The 24,120-nt window shown below is 46.2% G+C and overlaps 1 protein-coding gene across 2 annotated transcripts in view; it reads right to left on the reverse strand.

Annotated features, from left to right (window-relative positions):
* Positions 1-24,120, reverse strand: part of LOC126210221 (connectin-like) — an 802,365-nt gene that overhangs the window by 81,000 nt on the left and 697,245 nt on the right. For both annotated transcript variants that reach the window (XM_049939403.1, XM_049939402.1), the window contains one exon: positions 12,256-12,466. In XM_049939403.1, the coding sequence (XP_049795360.1) occupies positions 12,256-12,432 (177 nt within the window). In that variant the 5' untranslated portion in view covers positions 12,433-12,466. The remainder of the gene's footprint in view (positions 1-12,255; positions 12,467-24,120) is intronic.

Raw genomic sequence — 24,120 nt, forward strand, 5'->3', positions numbered from 1 at the left:
ACGATAACCACTCACAGACGGCATTTCTAACAGTGAAGGGTAAATGAAACGTGTCGGTGATTTGGAAATCACTGTAGTGATTGTCGTAGTGAAGAAATAAAAGGATTTACTCATCTCTAAGAGAGCATGATATTTGGCTTTCGGACCAAGGGTGGAAGCATTTCCGAAACGGCTAAAAATGTAAACTGTTCGTGTGCGGCCGTGATTAAAGTATACCGTGCACGGCAAAACGTCGCTATCTTAAACCAGCGCCGAGCCACCTGTGTTGCACCATGGGCAATAGTTGACAGGAGTGAATGACGGCATCGGAGATGTGTACAGGTGAATACAAGTGCAGCTGTTGAGCAACTGAGAGCCCAGATGAAGTAAGGGGCTTGCAGCAGTGTCTCCTCAACGACCGTTCAGCAAAGGCTGCGTATGGGCTTCTGCAGCAGACACCTGGTTCATGCATCCATGTTGACAAGGGGAGGCCGCCAATTGTGAAATTCAGATTCGATTCATACTCCGCATAATAAAAGCTCATGGCCAGAGGTGTAATGTGGCAAAGCACCAAGATGCACCTCTCAGCCGTTGTCGAGAAAATCGACAGTTAAAAGAAACCGTTAGCGTGAAATACTCTCTACGATTGATAAGTTTCTACAGCGTCGTGGCGCAGCGGTAAGCGCTCGGCTTCATAATCCGAAGGTCACCGGATCGAAACCCGCGCCATGCGACTTTTTTTTATTATTAGTTTTTTGAAATTCAAGTATATATATATATATATATATATATATATATATATATATATATATATAAATGAATTGCTTATGCATCTTGGTGAAGGCGGATCGCTCCCCAATTGTACCGCCTCCATTTTTCCGTTTTTTTAACGGGGTGTACCAAAGCTCTCCCGTCCGCACTGATTTCCTACGATGTTATAAGTTGCGCTAGGGACCGCATCTACCTTCTTTCGAAGTTAGCAGGCAACTACGCTGTTATGCGGCGGCTCGTTTCGGCCCATTCAACATCTGTCCTTCAAGTGTAACGAGCGAGTAATGGAGTTTATATTTCATACCTGCCACAGCAAATTTGTGTTCGTGGGGTCTCTATTCTAATTCGAACGTTTGACTTACGCTATACGTATTCGTTTCGGAATATCGTTTCTACGTCTTCTGTTAACTATACGTGGTTGACATTATGACGACAATTAATAACATTTGTGAAATACAACTTTGTTTGCGGAAAACATAATGATGTTCGAAGTCGCCAGTTTTTCCACGACAAACGACTCTCAACAACTTATTATATGCATAATTGTTGCAACTGATTGCCGGGAATTATATATATATATATATATATATATATATATATATATATATATATATATATATATTACAAAAAACAAATACTAAAAAAAAGTTGCATGGCCCGAGATTCGATCCGGCGACCTTCGGATTATGAACCCGAGCGCTTACCGCTACACCACGACGCTGTAGGAAATTGTGAATCGTAGAGAGTATTTCACGGCAACGGTTTCTTTTAACTGTCGATTTTCTCGACAACGGCTGAGAAGTGCATCTTGGTGCTTTGCCACATTACACCTCTGGCCATGAGCTTTTATTATGCGCAGTATGAATCGAATCTGAATTTCACAATTGGCGGCCTCCCCTTGTGAGTGCTATTCGTAGGCGTGAAGGCAGGAATTTGCACGCCAGTACCGCCACTGGGTTTTCACTGACTGGCGACAGTTGGCCTTTTCACATGAATCGTGTTTTATGATCCACCAGACATATAGCCGTTGGTGTCTACGGTGTGAAACGCCTGAAAGCTAACATCCTGGAAGAATCGTTCTAATTGTCCAGGCCAGGCCAGATGAGGGAGCATTATGATCTGGCGAATGTTTTCGTAGTATTCCCTGGGCGATCTCGTCATTCTCGGATGCACAGTGAACGAACACAAGTATGCATGTATCCTTGGGGACCATGTCCACCGCTAAATGCGGTTTGTTTCTCCTCGGCACCATTTCATCTACCAGCAGGACATTCCAACGTGTCAGACATCTCGCAGTGTAGGCCTACTTGCGTGCTTAGAAGAGTGTCAGGATGACATAAGCATTCTGCCCTGGCCTCCAAACTCCCCAGATTTAAATCGAGAATCCGTTGGACGAGCTTGACTGGGCTGCCTGGGCGGCCTGAGTGAGGCATGTCATCGACAGTTCCTGTCTCTCTGTATCTCCTCCATGTCCGAACAACATCGCTTTGGTTCACTCCGAGACGCCTGGACACTTGCCTTGTTGAGAGCCCTTCCTGGTGAAAGGGTACAGTACCGCCCGACATTGAAAATAGGTACGAAATACTTCATTATTTTTGTCAGAACAACACATTTTTTTTGTAAAATAACTCAATTTCAATTAATACAGCGAAGCCGGATACCAGTTTGGGAAAGAATGACAATTTATTTATTTAATTGATCACATGTGCACTCCCACAAAATAAATCCCTACATCCAGTTTGGTGAGATCTGTGAAATGAATGAATGTATGATCGTCTGCTAACCGCAGATAGTGAATGTGGATATATGATCATCTTTGAGTCGATCCTTTGGCCACCTTTGGTGGGTCCAAAGAGATGAAATTTACCTGAGCTTTGAGTGCCTGAAGTGTGGCTGACCAATAAGGTAGCAAGGTGCTTCTCCCACTTCGACAGAGGTGCGAGAGAACCTGAATACGGCCATGTTTCAGGACTCTGCCGCTGGATCTTGTGCTGTTAAGACCTGTTTTAGTTGTGCTCCGTAATGACAAAAGAGTGGAGACATGGTATGCATGTGGAATATTTAAGATTAGTTTGAAATAATAATTTCTCTATCTCAGGAACTTTTGTGGGGAGCATTAAATGTCAGGCAGGTAATATTAATGGGGTTGTAGTAATCTTCGGAAGTGACCAACGGTCACAATGAAACCACGTGTAGCAATAAGTTGAAATACTTGCGTGTGCTTAAGTTAAGCTGAATTACTAGCGTGTGTACAATAAGTTGAAATATTTAAGAAATAGCGTGTGTACCATAAGCTGAAATACTTAAGAAATGGCGTGTGCAGGACTTGAAATTAGAGACGAGTACTTACACGTGGTGAGTACTGTGTGAGTCTAAATCTGTGTATGAGACAAAGGATAAAGAGAAGTACTCGTCCATGGTATCAGTTGAGGACTCGCGTGTGTGATGAATATATTCTTAATGTTGCCTTGCGTGATATAATTCCGTGTGACGCTAGATTCAAACTCTGAGAGAGAATCAAGGTGAGTCGGCCGTCTATCCAGCAACGCCACTTGGCTTGCATTGCACAGGAAGACGTGCATTTATCTCCAGAGTTCACAGTAGGAAAGTAGAATTACAAAGTGGGGCAGTGTCGTGTGAAACTGGGATAAATATTAATTGAAGTGGCAAAGCTGAAAGTGATAGTGTTGTGACTATTTAGTGTTTTATATTTCTTATTGCAGTGTGATGTGTGTCATGTAATTTGGGTATGTGTGGTTTGCATGGGAGAGTAGCAAGGTTGTTTCAAAAGATTTGTGGGTTATGCTTGTTCCTTCTGTATCGCTCGATCTGGAGGAAAGTTTCGTGATGATGATTGTGAGAGTCGAAGCGTGAGATATAATAAAAGATCCACCATCCTATCCAGAAAGTGCACTGTAGAGTTAAATAATTACGAGACCATAATATAGAGATTCACCAATGTAAAGCCATGCCCACTGGGCGGAATTTCTCATGTGTTATTGTTGTAGGTTATAGAATTTGTGTGTTTAGGTTAGAGAATTTATCGGAATAAATAAGATAGTGAAAAGAAAAAGATTGGTGGACTTTTCCTTCGAATTGTATGTTGTCATAATGTCCCGAATTTATAATGTGTGCGCCATTCATATTCAGTGCGGTGGCCACGTGTTGACAAAAGTCGTTAAATAAAAGACAAAAAGTAAATGTGGTATTGCCAGTGCGTAGTGTACAGTCAGAGTTCTGTAAATTACTGATAGTCAGATGCGTGTTTCCGTTGCGTATTATTCATACAGGAGGATAATTAGTAACTAAATAGTAAGGTACGAGAGTTCATGTTACTCGATAAATTAAGAATGAATCCACTCGCTTGGCAGACCACTCATCTTGCAGGCCTGACTGCTTGATGCCACAGTATGAGCAAGGCATGTGGGTGCCTCTCACTGGTACAAAGTAACAATGCGGACGCGATCGAACCGCGGTATTGATCGTCTAGGCATGGTTGAACTACAGACAACACGAGCCGTGTACCGCCTTGCTGGTGGAATGACTAGAACTGATCGGCTGTGGGATGCTTTGCGTCTAATAGACGCTGCTCATTCACGGTTGTTTACCTCTTTGGGCGGGTTTAGTGACATCTCTGAACAGTCAAAGGGACTGTGCCTGTAGTACAATATCCCCAGTCAATGTCTACCTTCAGGGGCTCTGGGAACTAGGGTGATGCAAAACTTCTTTAAAAAGATGAAAAATAAGTGACATTTGCTTTATGTATGTGTTTCATTAAACCATAAACTAAACATGCAGTGAGACAATTCGTACTGCTCATTTTTCTTTCTTTATATACTGATGCAGCAGTTCTCAGTGTTTCGCTGGTGTATCCTACAACATCTTCGTGGAAAGTAAAGCTAACAATGCACATTTAGGGTAGACACTTGCAACAAAACATAGTTCTCCCTCTACGTCACTCCTCTCTGTACCGACTCTGGTTTCAACGACAACCTGCACCCCATCTGAAAACATCCAAGTTAAAATGTGTGCACAATACTTATCGTTCGTAAACCACCTGATGTCAGGAATCCTTACTTCTGAACTTGCAGAAATTGGAAGGCTTCAGGCTGTCTGTGCTTACTAAATGACTAATGGTAATAATAATAATAATAATAATAATAATAATACTGTTCAGGTACTACAAAAATGTAGTAGCTATTACACAGTTACTATTGTTTTGTACTGCCAATCAGTTCGTTTAACTGTTGTGAAATGAATATTGAAACAATTTCAGGTCCATTCCGGGAGCTACTTACAACTGAGAGAAGGCATTTTCATGTAATATTTAAATGCATGTCGTGTACATTTCTCAGTTTTACTGTCATGAGTGCTAGGTACGAATTAGAAAGCGTGTCTTTAGTGACTTGCCTATGTGAGGAAAAATACCATAAATTCGTTTCAAAACCTGTAAGCTCCCCCTCATTATGTTTCCGTTAACGATGGTATTTTAAAAAATTTAACTGAAGGCAACTTATATATGCAGTATTGCGTTTTACGAAATAATGATAATAGTACTGATATTGCAAAAATAATTCAGTTTCTTGAGCGAAATAAAACCTGAGTGAACTGTGTGCCTGTTAATGTCGCTTGCAGCGTTAATTTAACTTCCATGAAGAAAGACTGTGTCCCGGTACCGATAGCTATTCGTCGGAGCGTGCGTCAATAACAGTAAGACCTGCCACACAACTTTGTTCAGCGGTGGTTGACATTCACATTCCGCTAAAACGGTGATCAAGTAACCCCGCCATATTGCCGAAGTTAGTCGTGACTACTGTTGACTGTTCCTATCAGACGCTTTAGTATTCTCTTCCGTTTCTTCCGCTGTGTGCTGTTGGGTTCATTTGAGTGTTAATATTCTTGTTGTCTAGTGGTTGAGTCCTGGGTTTGTTTGAATCGATAACCAGCACGTCCCATACCAGTCACGACGCACGTCAGGCAACCAACATAAATGTCACTTACATTTGCATTTGTGTAACTTGTTTATCCAGTTTTCTATGAGATTTTAGTTGATTAGTTACGTAACTATTTTATACTTTAAATTATGTAAAACTTGTCCAGCCCGTGAAATGTTTTGACATGCGATGTGCTTTTTTTTGGATTCTGGTCAATTAATGAGTTTAGTACTTCGTGGAGGTCAATCTTACCCTTTCTTTGGCTGCCTCAGCGTTAGGGAGGGGTTTAATTCCTCAAGCTAGCTTTAGGCCAGCAATGGTTCGTTAGGATCCCTTTGATCTTATATACAGTTTCATAAAGCTTAGAGAGTAACTTACTGTAGTCGAGTTCATTAAGTGGGTTTTACAAAGCCAATGTGATCCCAAAGTGATGGTTTTGAAGAGCAATTTGTAACCCTTTTTTACCCAAAATTGGTCGGGGTGAAACAGAGTTGTGTTAGAAGCATATATATATATATATATATATATATATATATATAAATTTATTGTGCTATTTCCATGATTTAATGTATACGCCCCTTCTAATAGGTGCTAGATTTATCCTGTCTCATTTAGTGTTCAAGTAAGCCCACTGAAATATCACTCTTAAATTAAACTAACTGATCCGGCTTCCTGTAACACGTCAATTTGAGTAGTTCTCCGTGTTCTACGATTTATCTCGTCGAAAGGTGTTTCAGTGCTATAATGTATACCAGTCAAATCACAACCAAGTTGTTCTCCAGTTTTACTGCTTATTCCCTAATTTTCGTGGAATTTAAATTTGCTAAGTTTGCAAGCCTTAGTCTATTTTCTGTAAATTGTTTCCAGTATAGCTGCGACCTATCTAATCAATTGCAACATGTAATTGTTGGTGTTTCAACTGGTTGTGTTGCAATAAATGTGTGGTGTCACCGCTAGACACCACACTTGCTAGGTGGTAACTTAAATCGGCCGCGGTCCTGTAGTACATGTCGGACCCGCGTGTCGCCACTGTGTAATCGCAAACCTAGCGCCACCACATGGCAGGTCACAAGACACGGACTAGACCTCGCGCCAGTTGTACGGACTACATAGCTTGCGACCAGACGTACGAAGCTTTCCTCTCATTTGCCGAGAGACAGATTGAATAGCCTTCAGCTTAGTCCATAGCTACTACCTAGCAAGGCGCCATTTGTATCAGTGCTTATAGCGTACTAATATTCAAGAGAGATGTATTCCAACAAGAGAATAAAAGTTAAGTAACCAACATCTACGTACTTTTCTTCTTATTCATTAATAAGTCTCATGTTCCAGAACTTCAAGCCCGTCTGCGTTAGTTTAGCGTGCACCTAGCTACCTCATTGTGTCTAGACAGTATGAACTAGACACAACAAAATGCAAACTTAAACGGAAGCTTGTGGGTGATTCATATTCACCGGTAACACATTCTCAGTAATGCTAGAATTAAATTTTTATTTCAAGCTTGTGTTAAGATTTTTTGCTGAGTTACTGGGAGAAAAGAAAAGGATGTGCTTCACTAACATTGTTTGACCCCTTATAATGTATAATTCTACTTCTCATCGGGCGATTAACCGTATGCTTTGAACCACTGCTTTAAGGTAACAAAGACGCCATTATCAAAACCCCACTGTGTTTCAACGAGGTCGTGTAATACTGCTACCAGAAGCTGGATGTTCCTTCTGCGATACTGCAGAAAGACTTGCCAAAAATGTAGCCACTGTCCATGATTGCTGGCAGCGCTGTTCACGAGAATGTACGTGACGCAAGAAGAGCGGACACCGGACGGTCACGTGGCACTACCGAGAGGGAAGAACATCGTGCACAGCGTATGGCTCTGGCGCACTGAACTGCATCTGCAGCAGCGGTTTGAGCAGCGGTTGGAACCATTCTGACACAACGGACTATTACAAATGGTAGTTCTTGGACAGCTCCGAGACAGACATCCTTTAGCGTGCGTTCCACTGACCCCAAACCAGCACCATTCGCGACTTCAGTGCTATCAAGCGAGAACTGTGTTGTGTTTTCTGATGAAAGGTGGTTCTACCTCGATGCCAACGTAAGAGCGCTGATTGGGAGGAGGCCAGTTGAGGGTGTGTAACCAGCCAGTCTGCGTACTAGACCACTGGACCTGGACGTGGAGTTACGATCTGGTGTGATTTTATGTTTTGTTTTTTTTTTGTTATGATTTTCGGGCCAAAACGACTAGTCATAAGAGCGAATTCTGTGCCTTATGGAAGGGTAAAAAACAGAATGTTAAATCAGCAGCAATGGGAACTAAACTCAAAAAGGAGAGAAACTGAAAATAGAAGAAAATCTAGGAAACTACTATTGAAAGGGGGGGAGAGGGGGGGTTGCTTTCCCAGGATGTCAAATGAGCAATATCATCTCACTGACACTGGTAAACTCGAGGACACGATCGGCTGAGCTCGTGTCATCTGCTAAACATCCACATCTACATTTACATGGATATTCTACAAATCACATTTAACTGCCTGGCAGAAGGTTCATCGAACCGCCTTCACAATTTTCTATCATTCCAATCTCGTATAGCGCGCTGAAAGAATGAACACCTATATCAGGGCTTCACAAAATACGTGCTCGCGGAGCAAGCTGTGAGCAGCAAGGCGCGAGCACGGAGCAGCGCGAGCACGCTACCCCCACTACCGGACCAGAGCGGAGAGTGGGGAGAGTCACGTGGGGCACACAACAGCTGCCGCCAGTCAATGTAAATCCGCGGCCACCTGCAGGGATATCACTCACGAATTATTACTGCGACAAATGAAACAAATAAAGGAGAATGTACACGTGCCTCATAATTTTATTAGCTTAGTGTATGTCTCTACCATCTGTAGACACTGAAACTAAAGAATTCCACGACAATCCTATATTTTCAACACTTTCTTCAACACTACTTAAAATATCACCTCCGGTTGTAGTGTTCTTCATGGCTACTACATCGAGGAGCTCCTCCCTCACCTGAAGATCTCTATTAACACCTCTAATAAATATGGCAAGCTGCGCTGTTCCAGTGATATCAACACTTTCGTCTAGAGCTAGAGAATACGCCATAAAATCTTTACAGATATTTGCAAACTGGTTCTGGACGTCGTCTGCCATGTCCTGTATGCGACGCATAATGGTCATGTCAGATAATGGCACAATCCGAAACTGTTCAGCTTGAGATAGACACAAATGTTCCGCTGCAACTACAAAACCATCTTTTATTAAATCGCCATCAGTGAAGGGGCGCAGGGATTTTGCTAAAAATAAAGCAATTTTGTAACTCACTCTGAGAGCTGCCTCAGTTGATTTTTCTTCGTCGTCCAGATCTTCTTCGGATAGCTTCCTTTTAAGTTTAGTAACTTCCTGTGCACGATCTGGTCAATCACATTTTCCACGTCCGTAGTCTTTCGCGTGGTACGACATATAATGTCGCTGCAAATTAAATTTCGTAAAAGAATTCAGCGTTTTGTGACATACTAATCATTTTGCAACACCATCTTTTTCAGTAAACAGATACAATTCCTCCCAATGGGGGTTGAACTGCGAAAGCATGGTTGGGGTTACACAACGGCGACTTCACATGATTCTTAACCAGCGAAGTGACTGTTACGAGCTGATCGTAGTACTTTAAACGTTACACAGTCGGCGCGAATTCAATAGGCACGCTGCGGTCCTATTCAAACGTGCGCGCGCATTTCCCCTCCCTCCCCTCCCTCCCCACTCCACGACCTTGCAGCTGCTCGCGAGCACCTGCCTGAGCAGACGCGAGTACTCGTGCTCAAAACCGGCCAGTTGTTAAGCCCTGACCTATATCCTTCCGTACGAGCTCTGATTTCCCTTATTTTATCTTGGTGATCGTCCCTCCCTATGTAAGTCGGTGTCAACAAAATATTTTCGCATTCGGAGGAGAAAGTTGGTGATATTTCGTGAGAAGATTCCGTCGCAACGAAAAACGCCTTTCTTTTAATGATCTCCATCCCAAATCCTGTATCATTTCTGTGACACACTCTCCCGTATTTCGCGATAATACAAAACGTGCTACCTTTCCTTGAACTTTTTCGATGTACTCCGTCAGTCACATCTGGAGAGGATCCCACACCGCGCAGCAGTATTCTAAAAGAGGACGGACGAGCGTAGTGTAGGCAGTCTTCTTAGTAGGTCTGTTACATTTTCTAATTCTCTTGCCAATAAAACACAGTCTTTGATTAGCCTTCCCCACAACATTTTCTATGTGTTCCTTCCAATTTAATTTGTTCGTAATTGTAATACCTAGGTATTTAGTTGAATTTAAGGGAAGATATATCAGGCGACAACTGTAAACGGGCGCGAAGTGCATTAAAATAGGGGCACTGAAGTAAAAGGTGTCTCACCATCCACAGTTGAGAGCAGTGAGGACAAAGCGGGGGAGTATCGCCACTTAAAAGATGTCGATGGCTAAAAAGGCAGTGCCCTATCCGGAATCTAGTTAAAATTACCTCCTCCCCACGACGAGTTCGGGAGGAAGAGATCCAAGCACATGGAAGAGGTTTCACGTCCCGTTATTTACTATCGGGAAGTGTAGACCAATGTGCGTGCCATAAAAGAGCAACACGACGACATAAAATACTCCGCAGATCGGCGAAGGGAAACATGCGAATAGCTGGCTGAAGAAGACAGATTGCAGCCTTGGCCGCTATATCGGCCGCCTCATTTCCACAGATACCAACATGTCCTGGGATCCAGAGGAACGCCACAGGGTGGACAGGATAGAGAGCTTGGAGACTGAGAAGAGAGCTGAGCGAATCCGAGCATGTGATATACTGTATGGAGACGTATGTACTGGACAGCGTGGAGCGATTTCGTATGACAGTAGGAGCTCTCTCGTGGTTATCCCACGCAACGTGTCTCCAAGTTTATACTAAGTCTGGTGATTCGAGCTGTTGTGCTGCCACTCATGAACATCATTCCCGGGGGCTGGTTCAAATGGCTCTGAGCACTATGGGACTTAACGTCTGAGGTCATCAGTCCCCTAGAACTTAGAACTACTTAAACCTAACTAACCTAAGGACATCACACACATCCATGAGCGAGGCAGGATTCGAACCTGCGACCGTAGCGGTCGCGCGGTTGCAGACTGAAGCGCCTAAAAGCGCTCCGCCACACCTGCCGGCCCATTCCCGGGAGTGTTTTCCAACAGGACAACGCTCGCCCACATATCGCTGGCGTAAACCAGTATGCTCCACAGATTGTCGACATGACGCCTTGGGCTGTTCCATCACCCGATCAGCCTCCGACCGAGCACATTTGGGACATGATCAGGCGACAACTCCAACGTCATCGTCCAATCAGCATTAACAGTCGCTGTATTGACCGACCAAGTGCTACAGGCACACAACTCCTTCACACATACTGCGATGCGGGACCCTTAAGATAGAGAGCATGCACGTCTGCATGTTTGCAGTCAACATTCTGGCAGTTACATCTGTTATTAATGTACCAGCATTTCACATTTGAAATGGCTGATCTCTTGCTTACAATAACATGTGATCTTACTGATGTGTCGGCAGAAGTGCCAAGACCGTGTTGTTTGAGGAAGCCGAAATGCACGCTATAAGCTCACGCAGGATGGCGTGAGGTCTGAAACAGGATACTTAATGAATGCTATAAAGAAAAGTACGTAGCTGCTGGAATACTTAACTTTAATCCACAATTGGTGAACCTTGGTCTTGTTACTGTACATGCTTCATTAGATACATAGCAAAGGATAAATGGCGCCTTGCTAGGTCGTAGCAATTGACTAAGCTGAAGGCTATGCTAACTATCGTCTCGGCAAATGAGAGCGTAATTCTCAGTGAACCTTTCCTAGCAACGTCGGCTGTACAACTGGGGCGAGTGCTAGTAAGTCTCTCTAGACCTGCCGTGTGGCGGCGCTCGGTCTGCAATTACTGACAGTGGTGACACGCGGGTCCGATGTATACTAATGGACCGCGGCCGATTTAAAAGCTACCACCTAGCATGTGTGGTGTCTGGCGGTGACACCACACTTACACTATTAATCACTTAATTATGTCACCTACATAAAATGTATTCGCGTTGTTTGGGGCGCCTTGTCACGGTTCGCCCTGCTCCCACGTCGGAGGTACGAGTCCTCCCTCAGGCATGGGTGTATGTGCTGCCCTTAGCGTAAGTTACTTTAAGTTAAATAGTGTGGAAGCCTAGGGACCGGTGATCTCAGCAGTTTGGTCCCACAGGAACTTACCACAAATTTCCAAATTTTTTCCAATATGTATTCCTGAAATTTGATTACTCTACAGTATTTAGTTTTTGGTGTCGCGTTTTTTTCCTCATCCGTGTGACGCTACGCTACTGCTTTCCCCTCTCCGTTCCTCCAACATGAACACTGGTAGCGGTAGTCACGGTTCGTGACAGAACCAACGAAGTGCATGTGGTGGTAGCATTCAGCGTCTTTACACTTAAACAGAACAGGCACTATGTGGTAGTGGCAGAGGCAGCCACGTGTGGATGCCTCGCGGCTCGTGTGTGGACTCACCCCGGGCTCCTGGATGTCGCAGATGTCGACCTCTGGCGCGGGCGTGGTGGTCCTGGGGGCGGCGTGTCGGTGCCCGCCGCCAGACTTGCGCCGCGCTGACGCACACGTCGACGCCGCCAGCAGCAGCAGCGCCACGAGCAGCAGGCGGCCGCGCCGCGCCGGCGCCGCTCCACACATCTCCCCCACCAGAGGCACCGCGACGACGGCCAGTCTGCCGAACATTCCATTTGCCTTAGCCGTAGTCATGAAACACGAAGGTATCCCGACATCCCCAAACTAATGTGAAATTCCCACCAGTATAAAAGTAGTCTCTGTGATCCATCCTGAGCAGGGGACATCAGCTGGTCAAGTAAATATCAAAGAAATTTGGCAACAGCCGCTGAATTGAGGGGTTACTTAATTTCATTCTGATTAATAGTTTCGGCATTCCACTATACCATCTTAAGACATCATATACACTCCTGGAAATGGAAAAAAGAACACATCCACACCGGTGTGTCAGACCCACCATACTTGCTCCGGACACTGCGAGAGGGCTTCACAAGCAATGATCACACGCACGGCACAGCGGACACACCAGGACCCGCGGTGTTGGCCGTCAAATGGCGCTAGCTGCGCAGCATTTGTGCACCGCCGCCGTCAGTGTCAGGCAGTTTGCCGTGGCATACGGAGCTCCATCGCAGTCTTTAACACTGGTAGCATGCCGCGACAGGTGGACGTGAACCGTATGTGCAGTTGACGGACTTTGAGCGAGGGCGTATAGTGGGCATGCGGGAGGCCCGGTGGACGTACCGCCGAATTGCTCAACACGTGGGGCGTGAGGTCTCCACAGTACATCGATGTTGTCGCCAGTGGTCGGCGGAAGGTGCACGTGCCCGTCGACCTGGGACCGGACCGCAGCGACGCACGGATGCACGCCAAGACCGTAGGATCCTACGCAGTGCCGTAGGGGACCGCACCGCCACTTCCCAGCAAATTAGGGACACTGTTGCTCCTGGGGTATCGGCGAGGACCATTCGCAACCGTCTCCATGAAGCTGGGCTACGGTCCCGCACACCGTTAGGCCGTCTTCCGCTCACGCCCCAACATCGTGCAGCCCGCCTCCAGTGGTGTCGCAACAGGCGTGAATGGAGGGACGAAAGGAGACGTGTCGTCTTCAGCGATGAGAGTCGCTTCTGCCTTGGTGCCAATGATGGTCGTATGCGTGTTTGGCGCCGTGCAGGTGAGCTCCACAATCAGGACTGCATACGACCGAGGCACACAGGGCCAACACCCGGCATCATGGTGTGGGGAGCGATCTCCTACACTGGCCGTACACCACTGGTGATCGTCGAGGGGACACTGAATAGTGCACGGTACATCCAAACCGTCATCGAACCCATCGTTCTACAATTCCTAGACCGGCAAGGGAACTTGCTGTTCCAACAGGACAATGCACGTCCGCATGTATCCCGTGCCACCCAACGTGCTCTAGAAGGTGTAAGTCAACTACCCTGGCCAGCAAGATCTCCGGATCTGTCCCCCATTGAGCATGTTTGGGACTGGATGAAGCGTCGTCTCACGCGGTCTGCACGTCCAGCACGAACGCTGGTCCAACTGAGGCGCCAGGTGGAAATGGCATGGCAAGCCGTTCCACAGGACTACATCCAGCATCTCTACGATCTTCTCCATGGGAGAATAGCAGCCTGCATTGCTGCGAAAGGTGGATATACACTGTACTAGTGCCGACATTGTGCATGCTCTGTTGCCTGTGTCTATGTGCCTGTGGTTCTGTCAGTGTGATCATGTGATGTATCTGACCCCAGGAATGTGTCAATAAAGTTTCCCCTTCCTGGGACAATGAATTCACGGTGTTCTTATTTCAATTTCCAGGAGTGTATCAAAGAAATTCGGCAACAGCCGCTGAATAGAGGTGTTACTTAATTTCATTCTGATTAATAGTTTCGGCATTCCACTATACCATCTTAAGACATCATATACAACTCTTAAAATTAAATAATATTGTCACACAGCGCCATATTCACTGAAGCGCCGAAGAAAATGGTACAGGCATGCGTATTCTAATACAGAGATATCTAAACAGGCAGAATACGGCGCTGCGGTCGGCAACGCCTGTATAAGACAACAAGTGTCAGCCGCAGTTGTTAGTACTGCTGCTACAGTGAAGGTTACCAAGATTTAAGTGACTTTGAGCGTGGTGCTATAGTCGGCGGACGAACGATGGGACACTGCATCTCCCAGGTAGCCATGAAGAGGGGATTTTCCAATACGACCATTTCAGGGGTGTACTGTGAGTATCAGGAATCCGGTAAAACATCAAATCTCCGACATCACTGCTGCCGGGAAAGGAACCTGCAAGAACCAACAACGATGGCTGAAGAGAATCGTTCAGCATGACAGAAGTTGAATCTTTCCGCATATTGCTGCAGATTTCAATGCAGGGTCATCAACACGTGTCAGCGTACGAACCATTCAACGAATCGTGATCGATGTGGGCTTTCGAAGACCCACTCGTGTACCCTTGATGAGTCACTACACAAAGCTTTACGGCTCGCCTGGTCCCGTCAACATCGACAATGGACTGTTGATGACTGGAAACATGTTGCCTGGTCGGACGAGTCTCGTTTCAAATAGTATCCAGCGGATGGACGTGTACAGGAATGAATCCATGGACGCTGCACGGCAGCAGGGGACTGTTCAAGCTGGTGGAGGCTCTGTAATGGTGTGGGGCGTGTGCAGCTGGTACCCCAAATACGTCTACATACGACTCTGAAAGGTGACACATACGTAACCATCCTGTTTGATCATCTGCATCCATACATGTCCATTGTGCATTCCGACGGACTTGGGCAATTAAAGAGGACAATGCGACACCTCCTACTACCAGAATTGCTTCAGACTGACTCCAGGAAATTTCTTCTGAGTTTAAACACTTCCGTTGGTCACCAATCTTCCACAGACATGCCATTATTGAGCATAATTGCTTTTCGGAAGAGATCTCGACTCCATCGTAGTCTTACGGATTTATGGACAGCCCTGCAGGATTCATGGTGTCAGTTTGCTACAGCAGCACTTCAGACAATAGTCGAATCCATGCCACGTTGTGTTGCGGCACTTCTTCATACTTGCGTGGGTAATATAAGATATTAGCCAGGTATACCACTTTCTTTGGTTCTTCGGTGTATTCCTGGATGTTGTGAATTCAAAACCGCATCCCAAGTCCTTCATCCGGATGTGACCACGTTCTTGGACTGCACGTGTGTTCAGTTGCAATCAAATCTTCGAGTGAAGCACTTGGGATACGGCTTTGCGTATACACTACTGGCCATTAAAATTGCTACACTACGAAGATGACGTTCCACAGACGCGAAATTTAACTGACAGGAAGAAGATGCTGTGATATGCAAATGATTAGCTTTTCAGAGCATTCACACAAGGTTATCGCCGGTGGCGACACCTGCAACGTGCTGACATGAGGAAAGTTTCCAACCGATTTCTCATACACAAACAGCAGTTGACCGGCGTTGCCTGGTGAAACGTTGTTGTGCTGCCTCGTGTAAGGAGGAGAAATGCGTACCATCACGTTTCCGACTTTGATAAGAGTCGGATTGTAGCCTATCGCGATTCCGGTTTATCGTATCGCGACATTGCTGCTCGTGTTGGTCGAGATCCAATGACTGTTAGCAGAATATGGAATCGGTGGGTTCAGGAGGGTAATACGGAACGCCGTGCTGGATCCCAACGGGCTCGTATCACTAGCAGTCGAGATGTCAGGCATCCTATCCGCATGGCTGTAACGGATCGTGCAGCCACGTCTCGATCACTGAGTAACAGATAGGGACGTTTGCAACACAACAACCATCTGCACGAACAGTTCGACGACGTTTGCAGCAGCATGGACTAGCAGCAGCATGGACTATCAGCTCGGAGACCATGGCTGTGGTTACCCTTGACGCTGCATCACAGAGAGGAGCGCCTGCGATGGTGTTCTCAACGACGAACTTGGGTTCACGAATGGCAAAACGTCATTTTTTCGGAAGAATCCAGGTTCTGTTTACAGCATCATGATGGTCGCATCCGTGCTTGGCGACATCGAGGTGAAAGCACGTTGGAAGCGTGTATTCGTCACCGCCATACTGGCGTATCACCCGGCGTGATGGTATCGGGTGCCATTGCTTACACGTCTCGGTCACCTCTTGTTAGCATTGACGGCCTTTTGAACAGTGGACATTACATTTCAGATGTTACGACCCGTGGCTCTACCCTTCATTCGATCCCTGCAAAACCCTTCATTTCAGCAGGATAATGCACGACCGCATGTTGCAGGTCCAGTACGGGCCTTTCTGGATACAGAAAATGTTCGACTGCTGCCCTGGCCAGCACATTCTCCAGATCTCTCACCAACTGAAAACGTCTGGTCAATGGTGGCCGAGCAACTGGCTCATCACAATACGCCAGTCACTACTCTTGATGAACTCTGGTATCGTGTTGAAGCTGTATGGGCAGCTGTACCTGTACACGCCATCCAAGCTCTGTTTGACTCAATGTCCAGGCGTATCAAGGCCGTTATTACTGCCAGAGGTGGTTGTTCTGGGTACTGATTTCTCTGGATCTATGCACCCAAATTGCGTGAAAATGTAATCACATGTCAGTTCTAGTATAATATATCTGTCCAATGAATGCCCGTTTATCATCTACATTTCTTCTTGGTGTAGCAATTTTAATGGCCAGTAGTGTATGTCTCCGTGTGACAATTTCATTTATCTCTTAGAGTTGTATGTAAGGCCTGAAAATGGCATAGTGTAATGCCGAAACTGAAAGTTAAAATAAAATAAAGTAACACCTCAATTACACGGCTGCTATCAAATTTAACAGTATTGTGTTGTCAGTAGGGAAGCACTAACAGCAGAATGGGTAGGTCGGGAGACCTCAGTTACTTCGCATGTCGACTAGTCTTTGGACGCGTCCTGACTAACAGATCCAACAGGAACATGTCAGTGCTTCTCAAGCTGCGCAAATCGACTGCTGGTGACGTGGTTGGCGAGTGGAAAGGATCTTGAACAATCAAAGTATCCCGGAGGGTGGTTGGAAGAAATTGCACGAAATCCGTGGTAGGAATCGCTTGCGTGTTTCAAAAGGCCAGATACCCTAGTGATGTGAGGCAGAGATTTCAAGAGAATAAAACACAATTTCGGTAGTAAATGCTAAGCGACACATGAGGTGGCGTAAAGAGCGATGCAAACGGGCTGTGGAGCATTGGAAGCCACACATCCTGCGGAAATACAATGGGAGCATGTGGGTTTGGCGAATGCCTGGAGAATGTTACCTATCATCACGGTTATGGCTCACAGTAATTTACAGAGGAGGTGGTGTTATAATATGGGTGTGTTTTTGTCGGGTTGTGGCTCGCTTATTACGCTGAAAGAAACGGTAAATGCTGAGCATATTTTACATCATTGTTTACTGTGTACAGTAGTGGAACAGTTCGGACACAATAATTGTTTTTAACACCATGTCAATGAGCCTATCCCAAAGCAGCGTCTGAGAGACAATGATTTGCCAACAGTATCACTCCTGAAATCGACTGACCTGACAGAAGTACCGGCCTGAAGCCAATGGAATATCTTTGGTGTTGGTCAGATCGTCAGAACTCCAGAACCGAGGTTCTAACATCACTGCCATCTCTTGTTTGGGCTCCGCTGCTCCTCTACAGACGTAAAGGCACCTCATTAAAAGTGTCGCCAGCAAAGTTCCAGTTGTCATAAAGGCAAGGATGGGCACACCTCATATTAATGATGACAAGTAGGTACCTAGATACTTTTGATCACATAGTGGACATAGCTATCCACTGAAATTGCATCACCAAGGACGATAGCAAGCAACGGAGCCCTACTTATTGAGCGTCTCCATTGTTATAGGAAGAATACAGGGCTACACTCTGCTGCCATCCCTGACACCAACAATTGTAGTAGCAAGTCTGAGCACCAGAAATGAGCTTGGATGACAGATACAGGTACGTGATTCATTTCTGCTTCAGCTCCACGCTAGAGTTTATCTACCGTAGTGGACGCACTAATGTACAGCTTTCGCCTCATATTACCTGCTATGGGAAATTGAGGTGATCGAGTTGAGTGCCCAAATGCACCCCATAACATCGCACCAGGTGCTGGCCAGTGTAACGACGGATGCACTATCGCAACCTTCGTTCTACTTGGATCTTCTATAAATGAGTACACCCACAAATAAAATATGGCAACTATCATTCTCCTATGATCTTCTGCACATGGGTACACTCATCGTGATGCTGTGCACAGACCTAGATATGTTTTGAAAGACCACCAGACGGCACGTCTGTTTCCTCTGTTGTCGTTGGATTCTCTGGTCCCACTTAGCGGATACGACGGCATTTCCGTGCTGACAGCCCTTGGTTCCCAAGTGAAAATCCCAATTTCTGGCTCGAGGTTTGTGACATGGCTGTGCGACCAGGCGAGCAGAATGTCTGTCCTCTCGGGGGCTAATCACTTGGGGCCGATGAGATCCTGTATGGATCCTTCACAGCCTATCAACACGTCACAGTCGTGGAATCCTATCCGACATGAGCAGCACTATCCTCCAATGAAGAAGTGCAGCTTTCATACACAGTCTAGTTATATCGAATGCCGACGTACGATAGTAGGTTTACCTCCTTCTTAAACGAGGCCAAAATCACCTTCTAACAACCAAACTCTATTCAGATGGGATTTCTGAATGAGAAGTCAGGTGAGTGTCCCAGAAAAGGTGCGACAAGTTTCTAGGATTTGTAGAAAGTGCCTTAAGCAGCAAACCGAAGATACGAGCCAGCCACCCGGAGTGGCCACGAGGTTTGAGAGGTCACGTCACGGATTGCACGGTCCCTCCCGCCGGCGGTTCCAGTCCCCCCTCGGGCATGGGTGTGTGTGTGTGTGTGTGTTGTTCTTTGCATACGTTGGTTTCATAGTGTGTAAGTCTAGGGACCGATGACCTCAGCAGTTTGGTCCCCTAGGAATTCACATATTTAGATACGAACCCATGTCCGGAAACGTCATGCAGCGACGCGACAGAGCTTTGAATTCATAATCATTGGTGCCTGCCGCTTGCACACCGCGTCGGCAGCGAACGTGGCTTTGTATGCTGACGGGCCGTGGGCGGAACGTCTCGCAATGACATTTCCTATTCAGTGACCGTTACTTATCGCCAATGTCACCGACGGAGAAGATGGAGCTAGTTGCTTAGGTAAGCTTTGTCTTCTATGAATACGATGCTCTGTTGCGTTGATGGCTGACGGTTTCAGACTCGGGTTTCCACATGCAGCATATTTTTCTCCTGGAACCCTCTGATACGTGCAATGTTTTTCGGTAAACAGGAAAAAAATAACCAGCAGATGGAAACCCATATCAGAAGCTGTCATCACCGAGGCAACACAGCATCGCGTTCGTAGGAGACAAGACCTGGTCACACAGCAGCTTCTCCATCGTCTCCTTTGACGGTCGTGGCAATCACTCGCGACTACTGAATAACAAACAACATCTCGAGATGTTCAGCCTATTGTGCATCAGCGTACAAAGTCATGTTTGCTGCCGAAGGGGTGGCCAATGGCAGGCGCCATGGCCTATAAATTCTGCACTCTGTATCATCGTTCGATGACGTTTCCTCAAGACATCCTCTACAACCCCTAGAATATTGTCGCAACATTTCTGGGACACCCTGTATAGAAACTGAGGATGGCGTCACTCTACTTACATTGGTTGCGCTGAAAGGCTAATAATTTGCACAGTGCTGGTAGTGTCGGCAATTCATGACGATTTGACGTTCCTTGCATACTACCCTCCTGGAAATTGAAATAAGAAGACCGTGAATTCATTGTCCCAGGAAGGGGAAACTTTATTGACACATTCCTGGAGTCAGATACATCACATGATCACACTGACAGAACCACAGGCACGTAGACACAGGCAACAGAGCATGCACAATGTCGGCACTAGTACAGTGTATATCCACCTTTCGCAGCAATGCAGGCTGCTATTCTCCCATGGAGACGATCGTAGAGATGCTGGATGTAGTCCTGTGGAACGGCTTGCCATGCCATTTCCACCTGGCGCCTCAGTTGGACCAGCGTTCGTGCTGGACGTGCAGACCGCGTGAGACGACGCTTCATCCAGTCCCAAACATGCTCAATGGGGGACAGATCCGGAGATCTTGCTGCCAGGGTAGTTGACTTACATCTTCTAGAGCACGTTGGGTGGCACGGGATACATGCGGACGTGCATTGTCCTGTTGGAACAGCAAGTTCCCTTGCCGGTCTAGGAATGGTAGAACGATGGGTTCGATGACGGTTTGGATGTACCGTGCACTATTCAGTGTCCCCTCGACGATCACCAGTGGTGTACGGCCACTGTAGGAGATCGCTCCCCACACCATGATGCCGGGTGTTGGCCCTGTGTGCCTCGGTCGTATGCAGTCCTGATTGTGGCGCTCACCTGCACGGCGCCAAACACGCATACGACCATCATTGGCACCAAGGCAGAAGCGACTCTCATCGCTGAAGACGACACGTCTGTCGCGACACCACTGGAGGCGGGCTGCACGATGTTGGGGCGTGAGCGGAAGACGGCCTAACGGTGTGCGGGACCGTAGCCCAGCTTCATGGAGACGGTTGCGAATGGTCCTCGCCGATACCCCAGGAGCAACAGTGTCCCTAATTTGCTGGGAAGTGGCGGTGCGGTCCCCTACGGCACTGCGTAGGATCCTACGGTCTTGGCGTGCATCCGTGCGTCGCTGCGGTCCGGTCCCAGGTCGACGGGCACGTGCACCTTCCGCCGACCACTGGCGAGACCTCACGCCCCACGTGTTGAGCAATTCGGCGGTACGTCCACCCGGCCTCCCGCATGCCCACTATACGCCCTCGCTCAAAGTCCGTCAACTGCACATACGGTTCACGTCCACGCTGTCGCGGCATGCTACCAGTGTTAAAGACTGCGATGGAGCTCCGTATGCCACGGCAAACTGGCTGACACTGACGGCGGCGGTGCACAAATGCTGCGCAGCTAGCGCCATTCGACGGCCAACACCGCGGTTCCTGGTGTGTCCGCTGTGCCGTGCGTGTGATCATTGCTTGTACAGCCCTCTCGCAGTGTCCGGAGCAAGTATGGTGGGTCTGACACACCGGTTTCAATGTGTTCTTTTTTCCATTTCCAGGAGTGTACAAGCACGATTTTCGCGAATTAAATGTCCAGCGATGCATTACGTCAAATCTGGTTCAGAAATTTTCATTCTCTATAGTGCCAATCGTAATCAAGCACAACTTGAGATTATGTTATCAATGTAATTTTTTATAAGGAAGCTGGAACTAAGTGTTATACCATTAGCAACATGTGCGTACGGGAGAGAGGAGGACTCATGTGTGGTTATGTTGCATAAATCCGATTGAACCACAAATTGTCTAACTTACAATCTTGCACTACTATCGCGTACATTGTGGAGTGCAGTAAAATGGTTACTTTCGGCGAAGTAGATCAAGGTGTGTAAGAAATGAGCACTCTTACACACGTTTCTAGTACTCAACGTTTAGCAGACCCTCTTCTGCAGTTGCATTGATAGCTTCATATTATTTTTAATATTTCTCTGGTCAAGCGAGATAAAATCTATGTAAGAACATAATGTTTATGTGTGTTTTCCTAGTCGTATCGCTGCACGGAGTAGCCTCATGATTTGAGGCGTCATGTCACGGACTGCGTGCACACTCCCGCCAAAGGTTCGAGTCCTCCATCGGGCATGGGTGTTTGTGCTGTTCTTAGCATAAGTTCGTTTAAGTTAGTTTAAATAGTGTGTAAGTCTTGGGACCGATGACATAAGCAGTTTGGTCCCTTAGGAATTCACACACATTTGAACATTTTTTTTAATCGCATCATGTGATTTCATACATCGTCAAGTTGATCATAATGATCTGAAATTCGATTGTAAACTGGGTTTGCTATTCGCTCCCCGTGCTAATCCCGCACTGACAAAAGGACGTCGAATAATACTTAAGTGAAGCACATTCTACAACTTCCTAAAATGTTACGTACAGTGTACTTCTATGTTGACATTTTCATACAGTTTTATCCTCTTCCTCCTTTAAGAAGCAAGAGTTGGTGCTAAGGTGGCGCGCATCCACTGGCTGACTACAGAAAATCGATGTGGAAATTCAGTTGCTACCCGGAAAGGGCTCGACTAATATAATTGGTGATAACGAATGCAGCCTTCTGCATAAATCCAATTAGGGAATCCGGTTCGTTAAGCCGGTTACACAGCCGTAAAAAGTGAATCCGAAGGATATTTCGCTGCTGAGTGGGACTCTTTGAGTTGCTAATGAAGCTATATACGATTTGTCCATTAACTTTCACACCAATCAACAACCCGTGTATCTGCACTGAAGCTCATGTCTCATTTACTAGCTTACGAAACAGCGGTGCGACCGATTGCGGATTTAAGAAATCCTAGCGCAACTAGGAAAGTCTTTGGAAATAATGTTTAGATGCACCATAATGGAGGAAAAATGCTGGTGTAGTGATGTATCAAGAGGTGGTAGAACTTTTCGCGAAAACTGCTGCACGATATTTTTGTGTGTACTGTATCGAGAGTAGATTTTTCAGGCTGTTCCCATTTATATTTGTTAATACACGAAGTGCTTGTATGTAACGTATTTGGTAAGCATTTTAATACAGCACCTCATCAGTGTAGATAAGATGAATAATTTAAGGATCTAAAAGAGAAAAATTTATTGTAGCCAAACACTACCTAAAACATACGCACTCATTAACTGTACTGTTACAACAAGTGCGTGTTAAGACATATGTCCCGCCTAAAAGTTTCATGATACCATAGTCCCAACTTTACTGTTGTACTCAAATGAAAGAAAAACACAGTGCAGTAAATAATGGAAAATATCGTCACGAACTACAGGCAGATATTATAGGGAAATACACCAGGAAGCACCAAGAAAACACTGGTTTACACGGAGTAGCATTTCAAGAAAATTGTACACAGTAGCTACTCAGACGAAGTTTAAACAAAGCTGTTCCGAATAACACGTAGAAACTAATAGAGAAGCCACCCTTTATTGAGAATGCGGAAGCGTTGGGGATATTAATAGCACTGCACAAAACTAAGACAGTAACACCACCTGAAGCAGCGATGTAGGAATGGTGTCAAAGCCCCTAACGAATACCAATCTTTCAGAATATGGAGGTGTAAGAATCTCCAAAGTAAGCCGTTCTTTGTCACTCATAACTCGCCTATGCCACTTGATGTGGCCAGCCACGAATTCCTTTCCAAGCTCTCCATCTCACTGTAGCGCTTGCACTCCACGTCCTCTATTATTTGTCGGATATATTTCCCAGACTGTCAAAAAAAGGTTCAAATGGCTCTGAGCACTACGGGACTTACCATCTATGGTCATCAGTCCCCTAGAACTTAGAACTACTTAAATCTAACTAACCTAAGGACATCACACAACACCCAGTCATCACGAGGCAGAGAAAATCCCTGACCCCGCCGGGAATCGAACCCGGGAACCCGGGCGCGGGAAGCGAGAACGATACCGCACGACCACGAGCTGCGGACTCCCACACTGTCTTCCCCTACAGTTTTCACCCTCTACAGCTCGTTGTAGCACCAAGGAAATTATTCCCTGATGTCGCAACATACGAGGAATGTTCAATAAGTAATGAAAAACTTCTTTTTCTCGGACAAATTTGGCTGAAAAAAGGTGGAATGCGTTGCGGGACATCGTGGAATATTTCGCACTTCAGCCCCTACAGTTTCATGAAGTTCGGATAGGAGTTGGCGCAGTACGTAGCCTTCAAAACG

This window comes from Schistocerca nitens, chromosome 10 (genome assembly GCF_023898315.1).
Source record: "Schistocerca nitens isolate TAMUIC-IGC-003100 chromosome 10, iqSchNite1.1, whole genome shotgun sequence".
NCBI classification, from domain to species: Eukaryota; Metazoa; Arthropoda; class Insecta; order Orthoptera; family Acrididae; genus Schistocerca; species Schistocerca nitens.